The 22,178-nt window shown below is 48.1% G+C and overlaps 2 protein-coding genes across 2 annotated transcripts; both read left to right on the forward strand.

Moving 5' to 3' along the window:
• Positions 1 to 1,465: 1,465 nt before the first annotated feature.
• On the forward strand, positions 1,466 to 17,093 carry LOC121838498. The gene is made up of 4 exons (XM_042294777.1): positions 1,466 to 1,618; positions 15,836 to 16,094; positions 16,681 to 16,973; positions 17,064 to 17,093. Exons 1-4 carry the CDS (start codon positions 1,466 to 1,468, stop codon positions 17,091 to 17,093), a joined length of 735 nt encoding a protein of 244 aa, XP_042150711.1.
• A 254-nt stretch (positions 17,094 to 17,347) lies between these two features.
• LOC115326932 lies at positions 17,348 to 19,819 on the forward strand. The gene is made up of 3 exons (XM_042286112.1): positions 17,348 to 17,527; positions 17,733 to 18,542; positions 19,448 to 19,819. Exons 1-3 carry the CDS (start codon positions 17,357 to 17,359, stop codon positions 19,817 to 19,819), a joined length of 1,353 nt encoding a protein of 450 aa, XP_042142046.1. The 5' UTR covers positions 17,348 to 17,356.
• The last annotated feature ends 2,359 nt before the right edge of the window (positions 19,820 to 22,178 follow it).

A 22,178-nucleotide genomic window follows, 5' to 3' on the forward strand; every position in this document is an offset into this window, starting at 1 on the left:
GCGAATTTTTCGAATTCGAACCTCGGTCGGTACGAAAATATCGAAATTTTTCGAAATCGAACTTCAGTTCGCTTCGCAAATATCGAAACCTTTCGAAATCGGACTTGGGGTGGTTCGCGACATCCCTAGTGCTGGCCGCTGCGAGCGGCCAGCACGGCACCGGTCGAGCAGACGAGCCGCGCGCGCTACGTTTCGCAACAAATGCGCTTCGCGTGACATTACCGGTGCAATAAAACAGAAACAGCAGGTTCATTGAAATGCATTTTTTATTGAACACCATTCACATGGGTTGCGGTATTGGAAAGACCTATTTACCAACTACATTGCCGCTTCATCGCCCATCAAAGGAAACCAATATCTGTAAAAGGCAGTAAACGTTGTCAAATATGTAAAACGAAATAATTACTTTAATGTTCATACTAACAGGACAGCACTTATCATACTTCGAATTATCTAAATGACTCTGTAAACAACTCCTACAAACAAAAATGCTTAATACCCAAACAACAAATCAACTCCCAAATAAAGCAAATCTGCTTTAATATTTAAATTCCAACAAGCATACAGAAGTGCAGACAGCCCTATAAACAAAAATGCAGTTCCACAAACGACGCTCATTACAGTTGTTAACCGTTCTGCAGGATTTTGGCAAGCAGGGATGTGGACAAAAATAATACCAAGACCTATTGCGCAGGTAAGCAGGCTTATAAAATCAACCCAGCAGCTATTCACAAGATTCAATGTAACCAATATGTACAATTAAATCTGGAGGAGTAAGCGCACACATAATGTGTTTACGCTACATACTAAGTTTTTGAGTACCACTGAAAAGACATGAGGTCTGATAGGTGCATATCAAATGTGAATTGTGTAAAGTTCATTATGGTTTGTGTGGGGTTAGTCTGCCAGGGATGGAGGCAACCTGTCTTCAATTTAGACGGGGCATTTTGAGCAGCGTAGTCTGAATGCTAGATTTGACATTCAGAGAGTCAATTTAGTCGTTCATGTTTATATAGCGTAAGGTCGGTCTGCCAGTTTGAGGCGAAACTGGTTCACGCTGCAGATGAGCAATTTTGCCAGTTCAGTATGTATGACTGCTAGACTGGGGTCTTTGACGTGCTCACGCAGTAGTGATACACGACCGCACGCCGGTACGATGCTCATCCAGGCTGAAACGGGCAGGGGTGGGGCTAGAACCCAGGATCCTTGGGTTTTGATTTGGCATCCAAGTTATACCAAAAAGAGAACTTTCGACATCCGCACAGGTGCACAAGAGCCATAACCAACTCTCTACTAAATCAAATTAGTTTGAAAATGTGTGTCGTTTCCTTTTTTTAGATATTTTACGGGAATCTTTTTTCAATAGATCCCAGTTAACGAGCCGAATGTGCCAACGTAGGCGCACATTCACAAAGAGGTGGAGGAACTGCACTGTGCATGCTGAGCTACAAAAGTGAGCTTCGGAATGTGGTACCAGGGCATGCACAATGCGCTCAGCTACCTTGGGCTTGTGAATCTGCTGCTGCTCAACCTGCTCAAGGAAAATATGCTCAAGCACCTTGAAGCAAAGAAAAACAAGAATCAGATGGAGCACAAAAAGAGCCGAAAATTGAGCCAGGTGCGTTCGCTTGAAGCAGGGCATGGAATTGAACTTCCGACGTTAGTTCACCACTTGCAGCTTTCAACAAGTCCGGGCTAACATGGTAAGATACCTTCTTAAGAAATGACTCAACCAGGCCCCCAGAGAAGTGATACAGTATGTTTTCCTGGACAATGTTTTGATTTAGATCATCGGGTAATGTAAGGTCGTCAGCATCAATTGATTCCAATGGCTCAGGCTGGTGGCTGGCTGCAGCCGACACTGGGAGGTGCCTCAATTCCATTAGCAATGTGGCATTGTCTACCTCAAAGTTTCCTTCACTAGAAAGTTGAAACATCTTTCCAAGAAAATGTGTTTTAGACCTGGCACAAACTGGTCGGAATTGGGCGTCTAGCTGCAGCCGTGCCGCTGCGGTACCATGCCGAACATGTTCTCTAGCGGGTCCTGGTTGAGTCGTCTAGTTTGAAGGTGCTCAAAGTTAAAGTTCTGCCTCAGATCTTTCCCACAGTCAGAGGATGGCATTGATGGGGATTTCCCACCCTTTTATTGTCTGAGGTTGTTTGGGAGAACGAAACTGCCGCTGAGAGATCCTCGAGCTTTTTCGAGCGCAAGAAATCTACATGTTCCGATGTAGAAGTAGAATCAAATCTCATTTTTCCTTTGTCACATTGAAGACTTTGGCTGTTTAGCGAATCAAAAATGTGATCCATTTCTTCAAGGAAGTCGCATGTGGCCTGAGCCTCGGGGGGCAGCTGATTGAAGGAAATGAAACTCGCAAGTGCGCCAGAAGGGTGTCACTAAAACCTGCGCAGCAAATTTCACCTTTATGTTCCCAAATTGGGTCTGATAGATGTGCCTGTCGGTGAGTTTTTTTGCCAATCGCAACCGCACGGGATGCTTGTGTTTGTAGGAGTCAACAATATATTTCCATGATATCAATGTGTTGCAAATGCTGAGGTCATGCTTGCGCAGGTTGTTTCGTGAGCACTTGAGGCGGTGAGGGGTGTCAAAGAGGAAGTAGACCTGGTTGTCACCAACAAAGAAGAACGGATGGTCTGGTGTGACACCCAGCATTCGTGCAAGAGCGCAATTACTGGCTCCCCTGGTCACACACAACAGACTTCACAAAGATTTCTTGAGAAATCGGACTTTGAATGATGTGTGTCAACAAGTCAGGAAGACATCCAGCAGAAGCTTTTGTTTTTAACAGGTGAAAGCATGTGGTTGAACCCAGGACTGAGAGATACCTGCCTGCAGAACAACCGAACCTGAATCAGCCACATCAGCATTTTGCTCCTTACCCTTGTCTGTAAAGCCATGCACGATATCGGATTTAGAGTCATAGAAGGCATTTTCTTTCAGGGACATTTCGTCGAACATCAGAATGCATGCTCGATCTTTAAGGGGCCAATCGTGTAATTTGTTTACACCAGTTGTGATGAGACTGGGAACAACTCCAGTGTGCTGAGCGATGCGAGACAGCCAGTTCTTCAGCGACCTAACTGATGGCAAGCTCAGGTACTTGGCAAGGTACTTGTAAGCCCCGCGGCTCTGGAAGTAGAGGTTTAGCGCAAAAGGCTTGAACTCATCAGGCCATTTTCGTCCGAACATGTTCGTAGGCTTCAAATGCAGCTGAATCTTGAAAATATCAAGTGCTCCCTTGGAAATAAATTTCGAAGCACTCTTAAGGACCTGATGTCTAGTCAAATCTGCAAAATCAGTTTTCTGCGACCAGCTGTGCTGCTTGTTGGGGTTGCTTTTAGATCAGCAGTGCTGCTTGACGAAGGGCCAGCTACGGCGGCCGCAGTGCTGCCCATCGACGTCCTCTGGGGGGTATCTGTTAAAGAAAGTTTGTGAAACCTTTAAAAATTAACCGCTCTTTAGCTTTAGATTAAACTGAATTCGGTACAGCTATGATGGTCAAGTTACTTCTCTGTGACTAGTCATAACTAAACCAGAAAACAGCCAAGCACCTACAGGGGAAAGTGATTTTAAAACACCACAAAGCACTTATGTATCGCCATGCTTTCATCTATGCTCTAGTATATTCTTTCAGCTGTTTCTGATTTCGACCACATATGTTTTTATCTTCACCACCTTTTGTGTTGTTTTTTGAGGCCCAAGTTTGATGTGCGTTCATTGCCCACTATACCTACATCCCAGCTCCCACCACCAATTCAATTTCACTGCCCTATAAAAGACTCACTGCCTTAGCTTCCGCTCAAATATATTATGCTTTTATCGTTGGTGAAAACAGTAGGAAAAATCTCTGCTTCTCACCAGTGTGGGGCCCCTGAGCCTCTTCATATTGAGGAGCGTCCGGGGCCACTGAAGTAATTGCACCCATAGCTTGTAAGGTCACAAAGGTCTACACTATTTTATAAGCATCAAGGGTTACTTTAAAATATGTGAGCGTAGAACACAAGGTATACACCCTACAATTCACGCTTTCATGATTCGAAATACCAGTAAGGAGATATTCATCTCATTAACGAGTGGACCCTACTCCTGTCGCTCATGAATAGTGGCTTGAGGAAGTAGTGATGAGACTACGCATAAAAGGGAAATGAACATATTTTGTAGAGTATGAGCCCACATTCCAGGAACATTCGTCCAATTGAAAATATAAAGTTCTAATTATATGTCTAACTTGTAAAGTACAAGCTTTTTAGCCTGAACGAAGTATTAAAGTACTTATATTAATTTTTTCCTAAATGTTGTAATTTTAACATTAACATATGCTGCATCAACAGCTGTAAGTTTCAATTGGAATAAAGCAACACGAATTTTTTGGAAGCTATATAGGTACGTTATTATGCTCTGTAATTAAGCACGAGAAAATAGCAAAAACTACATGGCGAATTATAATTCATGTGTTCCCGAATAAAACTATCACAAAGAAATTGGATTTCTTTTTCACCAAGGTGGAGGACGGGCCCTTCCCCTTGCTCCCGAGGAGTGTCATGGGGTGTTTTTCAAGACTGTTGTTAAAAGGGCAATTAATACATGTTGTGAGTTCACTAAACTAAATATATTGACATAACCTTCAAATAAACTATACTTCAAAGAAAACGAATAAAGAACACGAACTCTGCCCTATATTATTTCTATCTGCAACTACTGTGAAGTTAGGCACCTTGGTGCAGCCGGATGCCAAGTGAAAACGCAAACAGAAAAGGTCCTCATGGTTTGTGCGGCCAAAAGAGACAGGAGAGCCCCAATCAGAACAGCTGTTTGACTTTCCCAACTTCCCCGTCAACGACACCGTGACGTGCGATGCTCCAACGCCGTACTCGTCGAGCTCGGAGCTGCAAGAACTTCAAAGGAGAATGCCGCGCGTTGACAACACTCGCTCTGTGCGATTGAGATCAACACAGACGTTTGTTTGCTCCCGAGATTTTATCACTCAAAGTTTAATCCTGACCACCCCCCCCCCCAAAAAAAAAAATACATATATTAAAATTAAAAAAAAAGAAATTACAAAGTTTTGTTTTTGTTGTTATATCTGCGCAGCTCCGCTCCGCGTTACTTGAGATAAGAAGTGGACTAAAATTGCATCAGAACTATATCAACAGCAGCGACACCAAACATTTCGTTATACTATATAGTAATTAAACGACTTATTTTTTGCGGGCTTCATATATTTAATGGACAAAAAGATACTTTTTAGTGTTGTGTCGTTTACCCGCAGTCTGGTTTTTTTTTTTCAACCATGTGCCATATAATTCGGGGTTTAGGTCAAAGCTGAAGTTTTGGAATAATTCGCGGGTTCTAATTTTCGCGAGGCAATGGGAATTCGCCAAAAATTAGGTTTTCGCGAAAATCAAGTCGCCTACAGTAGTTGGTTCGACTATGCCATTCTTTACAAATGTCTCACCGTGGTGGGGCCCGATCCCTCCTCCCTCAAGACCAGCGCCTAGGAGGGTCGCTGATGGGACTACGAAAGAAGAACAAATAATATGTACAATGTAAGTTCACTAGATAAAAAATGTGCTGCAAACGTGGAAAGTTACATAAAAAGATACAATGAATAAGCGCAAATCGTGAGATAGAATGTTTTAATAACTAAAAACACTACGAACTATACTAACACTTGCGAACCCTGTTAAAAATAATTCTAAAGGGCCTATCAGCCTTGAAGAATTATGGGACCTCACAGGCCTTCGAAAACCTTCAAAAATAACCTTCAGGTATACCTCAGAAAAAGCCCTCCAGCACTACAGCCCTTCAACCCGAACCCCTTAGCCTATCAACCCTTTAGAAATGACTGTGAACCATAGACAAAAATTCAGTTCAAAACGTTATTAAAACTTTATTGCGGAGATTGAGTTTTGCATGCGTATTAAAACGCAAAAAGATGGTAAGAACCAACGCTTGTTCAAACCCGGCCGCAAGCAGCTGTCGACGAAAGAGATCACATCAAATAGGAACAACTGACTTTATCACAACGAAAGATATCTTTCACAGTACACACAATACCGTTGGGTAAATTACAGATATACGTTAGTTCAGCTAATAAAACCGAACAGGTGCACCTTACGTTCACGTACACAGTCTCAGTAAGCACGCTTAGCGAAAACCACGAACTCGCAAGCAGATCCCGTCACCGTTGAGGAATCCCGAGTACAGTCACGGTTTCGTCCGTGGTGTCGTCGGGGCGGCGTCTTCGGCGTATTTTTCGCTCGCTGGATTCTTTTGAAGCCGGTCGGACGAAGAGGCGCAAGGAACAAGGCGGAACAGCGGCCGTCATCCGCCGTCTCAGGACCCACAGTGCCATGATCCCGGTGCGCAGGCACTACATGCGGTGGGACGCTGATCCCGACTGCCAGGCTTGCTGCGAGTAGGCCGACACCGGCCACCATCTCCTTGAGTGCGCTGAACACGATGGCGCTCGAGCGGTCCTGAAGGAGGCCAACGCCAAACTGGGGTTCCCCTGCAAAACTAAGGAAGAAACAGCACGGAATTAAACAGACCAAGTGTCGAGCCCTCAAAGCAGTGCTTACCTTTCTGGATGGAGGAAACCGGACCGCTCGAGATCTCCACGGCGGTGAGGAACAAACCGCCCACGATTGGAAAGAAAATGGCTACAGCGGCCTCCTGACTTCTTCGGCTTCCTCTCACTACTCTCTCCCGCCGACTATTGGAGAAGTGTGCTGTCCGGCCATGGCGGTTCTCCACCCTCTCCCCATTGCCGGGTGGAGAGGAGTGCAGTGTGTGCGTGTAGGCGTTGTAAAAGACGGGGGATTTGAGCTGCTGTTCGTGTTTATGTCGACGACAAAAAGGAGAGGACTTCCGACTATGGTAAAAAGAAAAATGTTTTTTGTTTATTTTTCCCCCTTTTTGGGGACCGTCCCCCGCGGGGAAACCGGTTCCGGAGACGACTCGCTTCCGCTTTGCCCTCGCAACCTCCCCAGGTACCCTGTTTTTTCGCAACGCGCCGCTTTCGACTTGCCCTTTTTTATTATTATTCGTGCAACAAGTAAAGCTTGTTCGCCTGATAACGACGCTCGGCCAACAGCACTCGGCCCGCGCCCTGTCAGTTCTCCACATGGGGCGATCGAACCCGTAGCCCCCTTGGCGACCGAACACCCGGCCGGTGACAGACGGGTCGAGGAGCCCAGTCGTGTTTGATAGAAGAGCAGTTATAAAAAACTGACCGTACACACATAGAATCGACACTCTCCAAATACTTATTTTTCCCCCTTTGCGAACAATACGTAGCTATGTTCTAATCCCCCGAAATGTGTTTTCTCCACCTAGGCAGTGGTCCCACAGACATCTCAAGAAGCCTGAAGGTTTTCCCGACCCCAGTAGAAAAGTTCTTGATAGGCCTTCAGACATTTCAAGGCGTTGTAAAGGGCACTTCAGACATTTCAGGGGAGCCTCTGACGGGGCCAACTAACCCACCAGGAAATATCGGCGCCCCTTTCAAACATCACAAGAATTCCTGAAGTCCCCTTCACATCCTTTAAAGAATTCCTGAAGTCCCCTCAGAGCGATTTTCAATAGGGAATGTAGGGCACCTGCCTTTCTTGCTTTGAGGAGTGTCCTGTGGTGGTGATGAAACACCTAAAGAAGAACAGTGGAAATGACACGTGACTTTAGCAATTGCCTGTTGTCCCTTTAATGCTCTTATATGGCCCTTTAAAGCTCTTCGACTGATAATATACCGGTACGAAGTCTCACCAATGTGGGGCCCCAGCGTTTCTTGCTGTTGGGGAGCATCTTGCAGAGGTTGGGATGGCACAACTGAACAAGAGCAATGAAATATACTTAATTATAACAATAAATGAGTTGACGAACAATATAAAAAAATCACTTTTTGAAAGGATTCACACAGTAATATAAAATATTCCTTACATGAACTACAGCCGGCAGCCGACTCGGAACCATGCCCGAAGAACTGTACGAAATTAACCGAGGGATAAGCTTTTCGAAATGTGCAGATCACATTAGGAGTTTGAAACGTGTTTTCTTTGTATTATGTAACAAATCAACCTCTTCAGCATTATGCAAAATATATTGCGCTGCCACTCTCCGACCAGAAATTTCAGTTCCCTTCTTATTTCCAAGGCTTGCATTTTAAGTTAATTAATACAGGGTTGCATGCGAGCTGCATAACAATAAACGATAAATAACCATAAACAAACTCGTTAATCGGCAACGCAAAGAAGAAACAACTCCTAATATTTTGGAGTGACTATGTATCTGACTGCGAGTGCTTTGCGGTACTCTAACCTAAGATATAAACACAAAGCTGTCGAATTAACTGAAGATTGCTCTGACAACAGCTCACCTGGGGGAATCAGTCCTTGCACAAATGGGTTAGTCATATGAACGGTGGGGCACGCATTCTTCCTCAAACGAGACTTCCTGTAGCTGGCAAATGCGGTTGCGTCGAAGTGCTCGCTGCAGAGACGACGCTGGCGCAGCTTGCTTATTGGCAGGCTCCTGAGGTCTTGACGATTTGCATAAGCAATCCATTTTGATGCTCTAATGGAAAGATTGAGAAATATCACATATTTCAATGCTTATAGTTTCGAACGCCGGAAAAAACGTTTTGATATAGAGGCTCACCTGTCGTCTGTCGGAAATCGGAAGAATGAGCACTCCGAACATGATTGTAAACCTGAGACTGGGGCAGAAAAGAGAACACAACAGGAGGCAGAAAAAGAGGGGGCAACGTCTCAACTCTACCTTCTGCCTTCTTCTACCTTCTGTTGTGTTCTCTTTTCTGCCCCAGTCTCAGGTTTACAATCGTGATCAACTTACACCAGCTCCCCTGCACTCTGACTATTTTTTCGTGAGCACTCCTAGTTTTTTTTTTCGAAGAATTGTGGCACCACTTTGCCTCGCTATAGATACCGTAAATCCCCGACATGAGACAAGCAACACACTCGGCAGTATCTCCGCCAAACTAGAGACTTCTCTAATCAGCTCTGTGTTCTGTAGTGCCATAAAATATGTAATTTCCGTTTCAACACGCGTGAAGCGGTATGAAAACTAGAAGTTACGCACGCAAAAAAAAAAAAAGTCGTTTGCCTTGCTTTTGCCCTTACTGATGACTGGTCAGAGCCCAGAGTGTTTTGGTTTCGGTAGCGAAGATTATATACACGACGCCAGCGCTGAAGATCATGGCGGCGAATATAAGCATAACAGTTCGACCGGATTCGGTTGGGTAGACCTACAAATCTGCTCTTTGGATGGACGTACGAGAGAAAAGCCAGCGACGCGGCGCCCCCTATCGGCCCAACCGGGAACTCCGTTCGCTGCATTCAGCTGACACACGTTTCGAGCGTAATTCGGAGTCACTCTGAACAAGCGCCTGATATACCACAATGACCTGTCAAATCGCTTTTAAAATTTCTCCTCAATGTCAGCGTTTTTGATTTTGTGCATGCTGTCCACCGTTCAACCTGGATGGGCTGCAGGAATCTCTTACATTATTATCATGCTGATATTAAGTTAGAAACGCTAAACATGCTATAAACAGCCCCGCGGGCTCCGAGCTTAATTGTGTTTTTTTTTCGTTGTGTGCTTTCGGCTTTTTAACCAAATCCTCCTCAAACAACAGTCACGAGAATGATAATATTGTGAGACATTACGGTCAAAAATTACGTAACCATGAAGTTGGTCGAAAATTAGCGATCACTAGGGAGCTGAAGGAACACCGTTCGCATGATTCCTTGAGTGCGGGCCGGGCAGCTTGGAAATACTGCAAATGGGCTATTCTCGCCTGCAGAGGCGAGTGTCCTACGTGGCGGTTACGAGAACTAGCGTATAAGCAAACCATATTCCGTACAGCACTTGTCCACGCCCCCTTATCACGTCACATGACGTCACTTTCTTCAATAAATCCCGTTATGTCACGTGACATTACGTCACTTCCGCTTCAAATCGAAACCAGCTATTTCATTGCTTTGCGAAATGTCACGTGACGTGACCTCACTTCCGGTTAAATTAAAATTAGTTGTTTTATTGGTTTGTGAACTGTCACTTGACATGACGTCACTCGCGCTGCTTTGGCAAGGCAAACATGGCGGCCGCCGCCTGAAACTTGAGGCCTACGCGGTCGGTGCAGTGGCGGCTGAAGTCTGAGACGCTTGAAACGTGAATCCTATGCGGTCGACGCAGTCGCGGCTGAGGCCACAGTGGCTGAGCCGCTGCGAACGCGGCGCCGCGAGGGACTGAGCACTTAGTAACGCAACTATGCGACGTCTCACATCGTGCTTCACTGGAGTGCGTAAAAGGCGCAAGTACTTGTCTCATTAGCCTTCCCTACTCGTCGCTTACGTCGCTTACTACCAACGCGTACCGCTGGTGTAGACCTTATTCTTGCTGAGCAGGTTTGTCGGCGACGCGGCGGATGTGAACCATGTCGTGCATGAACGCTTGCCTTTTTTTGATACGAAAATGTGCTCCTAAATATGCTACATCGTCGCGAACGCTTACGCTGACCCACAAGCTCAATTTGAAGTATTGCCAGCATTTTTATTTCGCCTGTACGCTGCCATCGCATCACCGTTACTCGCGACGACGCAGGTCTTCGTGCTTGCCTTCCAGCGGCGCCGCGGCTCTCCCGACCCAAAATGAATGTGGCTATGTAACCGCCAATTCGGGGAGTCGTAAAGGGATCAGCTTAGTACTGTTAGAAACACTCGTGCCATTGGAGAACATTTCGTGGTGGAGGTACGCAGATGACGATACGCATGCCCAGTGGAACTATAAGAAGAGAAGAAAACAACAACAAAAGTGCATACTTTGAACTCGGGATGTTTTTATTTCGCCACATTAAATATATCATTACACTGCAGTGTTGGTTTCAAAGAATGTTATTCCCTCAGTCCCTTTAAAACAACCAAGGCCCTTAAAGGAGGCACATACATGCAATAATGAACAATGTGACGATGTTGGAACAGTATGGCCATAAGCTATAAAGCAAAATGGCAAGTTCACACAGAAAAACAACAGTATACATAAATATTAAAAGAAGTTGACAAATTCAAATCATAGTTTCTCCCAAGAACTAGGATAAAGCAAACGTGCATGTCGCCTCAAAATGTACGAGGCACATGAGGCTGACCAGTCACGCAGTCACAAGAGACTTAAAACCGGTTTCGAGGCATTTCTGTCGTAAGCAGTGGCAGGTGTGAAACAGCCTGAACTAGTGATGCTTCCGCTGTAAACACCAATTGTAAACAATAAATAAACCTCTTCTGTTCTTACTTAATTCGCAGCATGTCGGATGTTGTAGGAGAATCTCGAATCACACTTGTGTGCGCAAGCCCAAAACTAACACGACTTCAAAATGAGCAGAGATCTGAAAACTCGTGTCGGATTCGAAATCACACCCAACAATCCTAGAAATGGAGCAACTGTATCTGTTCGAACGAGCAGCTGTGTATTTCCTTTCATTAATCTAGACGGTTTAAATGGATGTAGTTTTTGCCTTTGTACATAACATGTGGCAATGAGCATCGACAACAGAAGAATGAAAACACGTTAGAAAGCAGCTGGACCCAATTCTCCTTGCTGGCTGATGAGATTGTGGACGACAACATGAAGCGTGCAGTCTTCAGCCGCGCATGTAAACCCTTCGTGTACACCCCTCTTTCAATCTTTTTTTTTTTTTTTCTCCGCTTTTCAAGTATCTTCAGAGATGCTAGCAAAAAAGGAACCTTGGGGCTAAGGACGCTGGTAACTGGTCACCGGATAATGCTCAACAAGTGCTGAAGACAAGTCTGTGCCCGACTACATTACTGAGCTGCGTCACGTCGCTCAGCACTGCGAGTAGACATTCTTGTACAAGATGTTTTGTGGCCGGTTGGTTAATGTTGTATGCGAGGAAGCCGTTCAGCGACCCCACCTCGCCATGTCAGATCTCTTTTGCTAGGCCTCAAGAACTTGTGACTGCTGCGGAGTACGCCACAAACCTTACACGAGAGACCCCAGACTTCCGGGCTCCAGAAATGGCAGAGGTTTGCCACATTGACAAACACGACCCACAGAAGGCATCAAACGGTTCATCAATGCCAAGCCACAACCCTGGTGCAGTGAAGACATGTCCCGAGTACAGCTGGATAACGTTGGCATCAAAATGTTGTGCACGACGCAAGTAGCTACAATTTTGAACGTGCCATTTCTGGGACGGAAAGGGACGCATGATAAGTGCATGCCGTCGGTAGTTGGCCAAATCCAAGCACCACGCTCCGGAAGCGGGATCCAGTCATCGTCTGGAATAAGACGGATCAAAGGCAGAGCCTTAGCTTCATCGAACCGGGGTGGAAATTTTTGAAGTTCAACTAAATGATATTCCCATCTCCATAGAAGTGGACACTAGAACTGCTTAGTGCGTAATTGTTCTGAAGAGAATGTGCCATCTTGGAACGGCTGCAGAGACCTAAACGTAAACCGCTTTCCGAACGTATTCACAACGCAAGTTTGTAGTTCTGGGAAGTGTCAATTTTTCCACGCGGTTAAAGGCAAAATAGAGTGAGCCACCATTGCTCATTCCGATTAAAAGTGTTCAATAAGCTCCGCACCGCTAAATCCAAACTTCATACTCAAATATCACAAGCCTCGATTTGTTCCTTTGGCACTTGAGCCAAACATCACGCAACTCGTGACACAAGGGATTTTGCCCCCAGTGCAGAACTCTGCATGGGCTACGGCAGCTGCACTTGGTGAGAGGTAAAACGGCAAGATCTGGCTATGTGGAGGTTGTAAACGCATCATTAATCGAATCTTGAAACGGGAGTCGCACTCTCTGTCAAAAGCAGAGCAAATGTTGACATAACTTACAACACAGTCCTTTTAATACGCTCTTGGTCATGAGAGTTCTCCGTAACGCTATGGAAGGGCTTGGTATGCGACCATGGTGTGGCGCTGAGGTTGACAAGGTGCGAGAAAGCTGTTAACCTAGCCAACACTGCTGGGAAGTGGGCATCCAGGAAGTGTTTTTGTAATTTCAAACCCACTCTGAATGAGCCACCTTTAAATCACGGTGACGCGTCACCGCACTGACAGCGTTCCTCATAAGTCTAAGTGACTTTGGCTCTGTACGCAGAGTCAACTGGTCAGATTTTAAAACGCTCACTGCAAGTACCAATTGTAAACAGTGTTGAATGTCATATGCGGCAGCAAAACTTGCAAGAACAGCGTGCAAAGTCCAAGTGACGACACTCCCGCGGCCCCTTTCGCTCGCTCGGATCAAGTATTGTTCGCAGCAGGAAACGGCGAACATAGATAGAACTCTCAATGAATGTCGCAACGTCCAGTCGGCTGTTCCGTTATTTCAACCGAAACTCATTAATGAAACGCATTAAACTCCAGTATGCATTCCATTGACGACGAAAAGGTTTCTGGACCCCTGAGGATGGACGACTCCGCTCATCACGGATGGATTCTAAAGTTTTCCCCCGGTGGGAACTGCAGTTAGTGTATGGAACGCCTCGAATTTTACATCGAGGCCAAGAACATCACAAGCTGCACAAAGAAGCGAGCCATCCTCCTGATGACCTACGTTAAATCAACCTACGACACTGTATGAGCCCCGCTCGCACCCAAACCGCTTTCAGAGGTTGAGTTTGAGGAGATAATCAAGTTCCTCAAAGAACACTATGACCCCAAGCCGGTGGAACTGCTCAGTCGGTTCAAATTCTATCAACGGAACAAACCAAATACCGACAGGTTCCATCTCCGAGTATGTGGCCGCACTGCGAAACATCACTGCTGACTGCAACTTCGGCACAGTGACGGCCACGCCGACCACACCCACCCCGACAACAGCCACGACAGCCATGCCCGTGTCAAATGTTAGTTCATCGCGAGAGACCCGACATGCCCCGCAAGCCCCAGCGAGAGAATTCTCCACTGTGCTACCGCTCCAAGTGATGCTGAGGGACCGATTCATTTGTGGGATCAAGGATTCCCACCTTCAACAATGTTTGCTAGTGGAAGGAAACATCACCTTCAACTGTGCCTACACTCTCGCATTGGCAACAGACTCTGCTGCCAGCCAGCAACTCCAGATCCAGAAACAAGGTAAGGTAAGGTACACAGTTCCACTGCCACCACAAGGGGGCAAAGTCATGAAAGAAACCCCGTTCTTTGTTGCGCAGGTATCCGTTCGCTTGTTGAATGCAAGCTTGTTAAAGTCGCGTGCAAATTTTCACACAATGGACACCTCTAAGAAGCGCGTTTCAGTCACAGAGTTCAACGCAAGTCACTGGAACGCTCGTTAAGTCGCACCCGTCGGTAGACAGTTACGCAAGGTGAGACACATGGAGACCCCTTTGCAGTGAGCAGCGTCGCTGAAGGGGACCCGTTTTGGATCATTGTTGCTCTCCTGGTGAACGGACGACGTTTGGAACTCGATCAGACACTCTCCAACAAACGTCGCAGCTTGCAGTTCGCTTCACCGTTCTTTCAACCGAAGTTCATTAAAAAAACACATTTAACCCCAGTATGCATTAGTGAATAAACCTCCTCCACAAGTCTCCGATTTCGAATGTGTTGGACAATGCAGTCAGGTCTAAAATGAATGAGATTGCAAAATAAGCGCAAAACGCACGGGAAATTAGTAGACTCCCACGTCAGAAAAGAAATCTGGGGGTACAAATAGAAACGTAAGGCCAAAAAGGTCCAACCGGACAGTCAACCAGACTCAAGTCGCGATACTAAGAGGGTTGTTCACAGTGGCAAAAAGAAGTATTGGAAAAACTGTTACTGTGGAAGCCCACGCTTTTCTCGCAGATTACTCTTTTCGTCGTTGCAGACCCATCAGAGTGAAGCTGTTGTTCTGGCAAGAACCGCTTTACAGGGGGCGGTTGCCAACACCGATGCAGCTACACTAAAATCGCTGGCTGCCACAGACCCCCCCCCCCCCCCCCCCCTGGGCAAGACAAGGTATGCCAGCAGTGCCCGAAACCAAACTTAATGTCCGTGTTTACAAAGCGTAAGTAAAGTCGATGTGCCTCTCGAATTCGGCAACACTAGTTTACAGCATCGATGAGAAATCTCGCCGGCTGCACTATGACTGCCGGCCTGGGGCCTTTAACGTGCGTCACACAATAGTGACACGTGACCGCGCGCCGTACGATGCTCGTCCAGATTGAAGCGAGCAGGGATGGCAATTGAACCTCGAACGCCTGCGTTTTGTGGTCGAAGCCTCCTGCTTCACGTGCTCCGAGCTGTGGCGCACCAACACACTCGACCGACGATCCCCCTGAGCAGCGTGCCCTTGAAGAGTTGTGTGCCTCGGCCCAGTCCCATGAGCCGATCACTCGTCCAATGTGGAAGCTGTAACCCTGCAGGCAAAGAAGGTGCTCACGGTTGCAGATTGCGACTCATCTGTGAGCTCAATTGGCGTCAACACATTGGTATTTCAAGGCCTGGGTCCGCAACTGAGTGAAACCTACCCGACATGGGTCCCAGGAAGGCCGCCAGCTGTCGAGGCCTTTAGTGCAGTCTCGCACTGGGCACATCGTCCTGCACATTCCTCTGCAGGGAATGGGGTCTCTTTCTTGGCCTCTTGGCAGGCTGGTCACTTGGTGGGCGTCCGGCTGGCACCCTTTTTGAGCCCCTCGTCAGCCCTGGCCTACGTCGGGCAAGGTGCTTAGGCTGCACCCAAATCTGGCGTTCGCGGCGCCTTCGTCCTGCCGCAGTCGCCTTGAGGCTCAACATGAGGCCGGTGGCGTCGTTGCCATTGAGAACACGGTCCAGCTCGTCCCCCAGACCCTGCAGGATCTCAAGGTACGTTGTGACTTCAGCTACTTCAGCGACGGGATGACTGTCTGCGAGGCTCGGAGGCTCCACGAGAGCAAGCTGTGCCTAGAGGGCGGCGGTCCTGTGCTGCTGGTCAACGGTGCCCTGAACCCCACGACCAGGACTGCACAGCACTGGCACAGCGTGTGGAGCACCACATGCTTTGGCGGTGGCGCCATTGCCCCGCTGTCCAAGCTGGAGGAGAAGGCAACCCTCTACGCAGCTCAAGGTATGCCACGACTTACCACAGTGCTAAGGCCCATTCCTGAGTTGTCACTTTGCCAAAAGAAATATGTTGTCGGTGTATGAGCTTGGGCCACGACATTAGACATGTTTAATTAAGTCTCATTTGAGCAACAAGAAAACAACGAGCTACTTTGATCAACTTCAAGCACGTGCAGCAGTCACAAAGGTACCTATGGAAGACTTTGAATCTCCCTGTGCTCGTGAAGTAAAAACAAGTGATTGAAACTCTGCCAAGGATACTTTCACGTGCTTGAGGTTGGTCAATGTCGGTTGCTGTTGTTCAAGCGGGTCTAAGATATTACAGGACAACTCTAACCGGCAATCATGTCTCGGGTTCACGTAAATTGCTTGGCATGCCAAAAGCCGCTGCCTACATTCGAAGTACACAATAGGTAGTTTTCGTGCAGAGTTTGGTAGCCACCTATTTCAACAATAACCAAACTTCTTTTATTTTTCATTACTATTATTTTGTAGCATGCAGGAGCAAATTTTGAGGCATTGAGTGCCTAAAGAAAAAGTGGATAAAAAGAGCCACCGTTTTAGCAAGGCTCTTACACAATACTTTCCAGGCACTGGCGTGACGGTGAGCCGGAGCGATAGCAGCACCTGCTGGGCGGTTCTCGTGGTGACCCCGATCATGCAGCGGGCCCAAGCACTGGACGTGGCGAAAGACATCGTCTTCATACACTCCACGTCCTCTTGCTACACGACCAGATGCACCGTCTCGGTGGTGCTCGTGGCAACGATGGCTGGCACCGTCCCCGTCGCAGGACTAGTCCACAACGAGCAGAGCACCGAGGGGTACCTGACTGCGTTCAAGCTCCTCCGTGACTCCCACCCACTTTGGTTTGAGGCCCATCCGGTAAGTTGGAGAGAAAGATAAACTATAGCATTTTGTATTTAGTTCACATTTAGCAAAAGCTAAAGGACATGACACCTTCATGTTTCAAAGTTCATTTTTGTTATCGTCGCCGAGCAGTGAACACACTAACAAAAACCATGTCTCTGTGGCATGAGTGCAAGCGGCAAAGCCTAGGTTGGGAACAAGAGAATGGAAGGAAATGTTGCAGTACAGGAAATGCTAGCAGCGCCAAAGTGACAGTTCCCGTAAATTGGTATTTTGGGCATAAATGTGTGAAAGAATTACCACGGGAATTTAATATAAGCACGATTGTCCAGTTTTTAGCGTTGTGCCTCATGGTCGGCCACATATGTATTATCGTTTCTCAGGCACCGAACGTGGCGATGACTGACAACTCCAGTGCGGAAAAGGCTGCGGTGCAGGAGACGTGGCCCACAGCGAGGCAGCTTCTCTGCCATTTCCACGTCGCACAGGCGGAGTGGCGCTGGCTGACGGCAGCTCGCAACCGCGTCGACAAGGACCAGAGGCGTCAATTGATGTCGCTCTTCCAGGAGGCAAGTTTTGTTTGTAACGGGGGCACTTGCGCAACATTCTAGGGTTCTGAGGAGTGAGGAAGAAGGTGATATCGGGTCTAGCAACACACCTCAACACCGGTTGCGCCAGCAGAGTGGCATTTTCATTGTAATGTGTCTGTGGGAGTCTGGCAGGTGCTGGCCGGATCTCCATTAGAAGATTCTCAGGTACAATGACCAACCGCAGGTGATGTACGCCGACAGTGAAGAGAAGCTGGAAGCTGCAACTGCCCAGCTGAAGCTTCAACCGCACCAGGCCTTCGTGGCACGGGTGGAGGCCTTCCTTGGGAGACGGGAGGAGTGGGTGCTGCTCTTCCGTGCCAACATCACCACACGGGGGCACAACACGAACAACTTCGCTGAGGCCACCATCCGTGTCCTGAAGGACATGGTTCTGAACAGGACGGAGGCCTTTAACGCGGTGGCACTGGTGGATGCGGTGGCCGTGGTGTGGGAGCGGTACTTCGAGAGCCGCATCCTCCGCCATGCCCACAGTCGTGTCGCCGGTCACCAGCTGGAATACAAGTGGCTGTTCAGCAGGATGCCACAAGGTGCAGCAGACAACATCAAGCCTGTGGGCGACAACGTCTATGCGGTGCCGAGTTCCACCAACAACGGCGTGGTGTACGAAGTGTCGCCAAGCTTCGGAGCGTGCAGCTGCCCAGTCGGAAAACAAGGGGTGTTTTGCAAGCATCAGGCCCTTGTGCACGAGACCTTTGGAGGGTTGTTTCCCAATGCCCCCCCTTCGAGCACGGGGGATCGTCACCGACTGGGAAAGTTGGACTTGGGAGACAAGTGTCCGTTGCAAAATTTTTTCATGCCTTTTTGTGAAGGGCAGCAGTCGTCAAAAGAGCCAGACGTGGCCAGCTGTACCGCCCAGGCCTCGGAAGGCCAGCACATTGCCGAAGCCAGTGACATGGCAGAAGCCCCCGAGCCCTCCACTTCAGCTGTGGCGTCACCGGCTGTGCAGGGACCTGACCAGGCTCAGATTGCCCAAGTATGTGTGCTCTTTCATGTTCGTGCTCACTCCAGTTCTTTGTTTCTTTTCTCGGCGATCTGAATACACAGCAGAGGCTGAAAAAAACTTTCTGTCGGTCACCGGTAGTAAACTTGTAGAACACAAACACTTCTTGTAGGTCATACTAGGAGGTGCACTAGTGCAGTGCCTGGAATTTTAGGTGGTACATATTTCCTGGCTGTTGCCAGCCACGCATTCATGTTTGCCGTACTAAATGAAAACTGATGATTGTTGCATAATTGTGTCGTTTCTACAGGGTGTTTGGTCCAGTCTAAAATGTGAAAGCAACTTAGCAGATGAGTGAAGCTCAGAGAGCTCGCTTTCACTGTTTTAGCATGGGTATATATGCCGAGACGCTCCAGGTATTACCGTGATCAATCTTAATGTCCGGCATATGGGTATGACTGGCCTGGTGTGTTGCTCACTGGCCTACAAATGGCAGGACTCATTTCCTAAGTGGCACCAATGTCTGACCAGAATCGCAGTCGTGCAACTTTACTGCAATGTCAAGCAAGTGTGCTTGCAAAACGCACATGTGTACCAATTGAAAAAAAAGAAAAGAAACAGGCGTTTTTAGTGGTTGTTTGTAGCCTCAAAGTCTGAACCTTCACCACAACATGGGTATTGACAACAATGCCGTGGGCTTCCTACAAGTTCAAACTATAGTTTGTTTCACATTCTGAGGCAGCAAAGCTAGAGCTAAAAGCACAAACATGTTGCCCTAAAAAGAGCTTGTACTGCACAAGCGTTCATGCCTTGCAGGGGTGCCAAAAGCTTGAAGCTCGCCCTTCCTTGTAGCTCCTGCTATTCTCGCACTTAAAGTGAGACAGAGTATGGACAGGAGGTAACTTGCTCACCTGCTTGCCTCACCGCTTTCTGTGCAGGCACGAGAACAAGTGTACCAGCGTCTGGAATCGAGCTTGCAGCACCTGCACGCCATGAACGAGGACAGCGCAACGTACCTTGAGATCCTGCAGGGTCTTGGGGACGAGCTGGACCGTGTGCCCAATGGCAACGACGCCACCGGCCTCAAGTTGAGCCTCAAGGCGACTGCGGCAGGACGAAGGCGCCGGGGACGCCAGATCCGGGTGCAGCCTACGAGCTTTGCCCGACGTAGGCCAGGGCTGACGAGGGGCTCAAAAAGGGTGCCAGCCGGACGCCCACCAAGTGACCAGCCTGCGAAGAGGCCAAGAAAGAGGCCCCATTCCCTGCAGAGGAATGTGCAGGACAATGTGCCCAGTGCGAGACTGCACTAAAGGCCTCGACAGCTGGCGGCCTTCTTGGGACACATGTCGGGTAGGTTTCACTCAGTTGAGGACCCAGGCCTGGAAATACCAATGTGTTAACGTCAATTGAGCTCACAGATGAGTGGCAATCTGTAACCGTGAGCACCTTGTTTGCCTGCAGGGTTACAGCATCCACATTGGACGAGTGATCGGCTCATGGGATTGGGCCGAGGCACACAACTCTTCAAGGGCACGCTGCTGAGGGGGATCGTCGGCCGAGTGTGTTGGTGCGCCACAGCTGGGAGCACGTGAAGCAGGGGGCTCGGACCACAAAACCCAGGCGTTCGATGTTCAATTGCCATTCCTGCTCGCTTCAATCTGGACGAGCATCGTACCGGCGTGCGGTGACGTATCACTACTCTGTGACGCATGTTAAAGGCCCCAGGCCGGCAGTCATAGTGCAGCCGGCGAAATTTCTTATCGATGCTGTAAACCAGTGTTGCTGAATTCGAGAGGCACATCGACTTTACTTACGCTTTGTAAACACGGACATTAAGTTTGGTTTCGGGCACTGCTGGCATACCTTGTCTTGCCCAGGGGGGGGGGGGGGGGGGGGGTGTCTGTGGCAGTCAGCGATTTTAGTGTGGCTGCATCGGTGTTAGCAACTGTCCCCTGTAAGGCGGTTGTTGCCAGAACAACAGCTTCGCTGTGATGGGTCTGCAACGGCGAAAAGAGTAATCTGCGAGAAAAGCGTGGGCTTCCACAGTAACGGTTTTTCCTATACTTTTTTTTTTGCCACTGTGAACAGCCCTCTTTGTATCGCGACTTGACTCTGGTTGACTGTCCGGGCTGAACTCTGTGACTAAAACGCGCTTCTTCGAGGTGTCCATTGTGTAAAAATTTGCACGCGACTTTAGCACGCTTCCATTCAACAGGCGAACGCGTACCTGTGCAACGAAGAACGGGGTTTCTTTCATAACTTTGCCCCCTTGTGGTTGCAGTGGAACTGTGTCCCTTACCTTACCTTGTTTCTGGATCTGGAGTTGCTGGCTGGCAGCTGAGTCTGTTGCCAATGCGAGAGTGTAGGCACAGTTGACGGTGACGTTCCCTTCCACTAGCAAACATTGTTGAAGGTGGGAATCCTTGATCCCACAAATTAATCGGTCCCTCACCATCACTAGGAGCAGTAGCACAGTGGAGAATGCTCTTGCTGGTGCTTGCGGGGCATGTCGAGTCTCTCGCGATGAACTGGCATTTGACACGGGCATGTCTGTCGTGGCTGTTGTCGGGGTGGGTGTGGTCGGCATGGCCGTCACTGTGCCGAAGTGGCAGTCAGCAGCAATTTTTTGCAGTGCGGCCACATACTCGGAGATGGAACCTGTCGGTGTTTGGATTGTTTCGTTGATAGAATTTGAACCGACTGAGCAGTTCCACCGGCTTGGGGTCATAGTGTTCATTGAGGAACTTGATTATCTCCTCAAACTCAACCTCTGAAAGCTGTTTGGGTGCGAGCAGGGCTCATACAGTGTCGTAGGTTGATTCAACGTAGGACATCAGGAGGATTGCTCGCTTCTTTGTGGAGCTTGTGATGTTCTTGGCCTCGAAGAAAAATTTGAGGCGTTCCAAACACTAACTGCAGTTCCCACCGGGAGAAAACTTTAGAGTCTATCCGTGATGAGCGGAGTCGTCCATCCTCAGGGGTCGAGAAACTTCCTCGTCGTCGATTAAATGCATACTGGATTTTAATGCGTTTCAATAATGAGTTTCGGTTAAAATAACAGAACAGCGGGCAGGACGTTGCGACATTCATTGAGATATTTCTCTCTGTGTTCGCCGTCTCCTGCTGCGAACAATACTTGATCCGAGCGAGCGAAGCGGGCCGAGGGAGTGTCGTCACTGGGACTTTGCACGCTGTTCATGCAAGTGTTGCTGCCGGATATGACATTCAACACTGTTTACAATCGGTACTTGCAGTGAGGGTTATAATGTCTGACCAGTTGACTCAGCGTTCACCGCCAAAGACACTTAGACTTATGAGGAACGCTGCCAGTGCGGTGAAGCGTCACCGTGATCTCAAGGTGGCTCATTCAGAGTGGGTTTGAAATTACAATAACCCTTCCTGGATGCCCACTTCTCAGCAGTGCTGGCTACATTGACAGCTTTCTCGCACCTTGTCGACTTCAGCGCCACACCTTGGTCGTACACCAAGCCATTCCATAGCGTTACGGGGAACTCTCGTGACCAAGAGCGTATTAAAAGGACTGTGTTGCAAGTTATGTCAACATTTGCTCTGCTTTTGACAGAGAGTGTGACTCCCGTTTCAAGATTCGATTAATGATGCGTTTACAACCTCCACATAGCCAGATCATGCCATTTTACTTCTCCACGA

Source organism: Ixodes scapularis, unplaced genomic scaffold (genome assembly GCF_016920785.2).
Source record: "Ixodes scapularis isolate PalLabHiFi unplaced genomic scaffold, ASM1692078v2 PGA_scaffold6__148_contigs__length_123643588, whole genome shotgun sequence".
In the NCBI taxonomy this organism is placed as follows: Eukaryota; Metazoa; Arthropoda; class Arachnida; order Ixodida; family Ixodidae; genus Ixodes; species Ixodes scapularis.

Bases quoted from the DNA above. Each gene is read 5' to 3' on its own strand.
- LOC115326932 (XM_042286112.1), top strand. From the start codon at position 17,357: ATGACTGACAACTCCAGTGCGGAAAAGGCTGCGGTGCAGGAGACGTGG. The intron at 17,528-17,732 runs GCAAGTTTTGTT...GACCAACCGCAG, and splicing joins TGATGTCGCTCTTCCAGGAG to GTGATGTACGCCGACAGTGA. The intron at 18,543-19,447 runs GTATGTGTGCTC...CTTTCTGTGCAG, and splicing joins ACCAGGCTCAGATTGCCCAA to GCACGAGAACAAGTGTACCA.
- LOC121838498 (XM_042294777.1), top strand. From the start codon at position 1,466: ATGTGGTACCAGGGCATGCACAATGCGCTCAGCTACCTTGGGCTTGTG. The intron at 1,619-15,835 runs GTGCGTTCGCTT...CTCGTCCCCCAG, and splicing joins AGAGCCGAAAATTGAGCCAG to ACCCTGCAGGATCTCAAGGT. The intron at 16,095-16,680 runs GTATGCCACGAC...AATACTTTCCAG, and splicing joins AACCCTCTACGCAGCTCAAG to GCACTGGCGTGACGGTGAGC.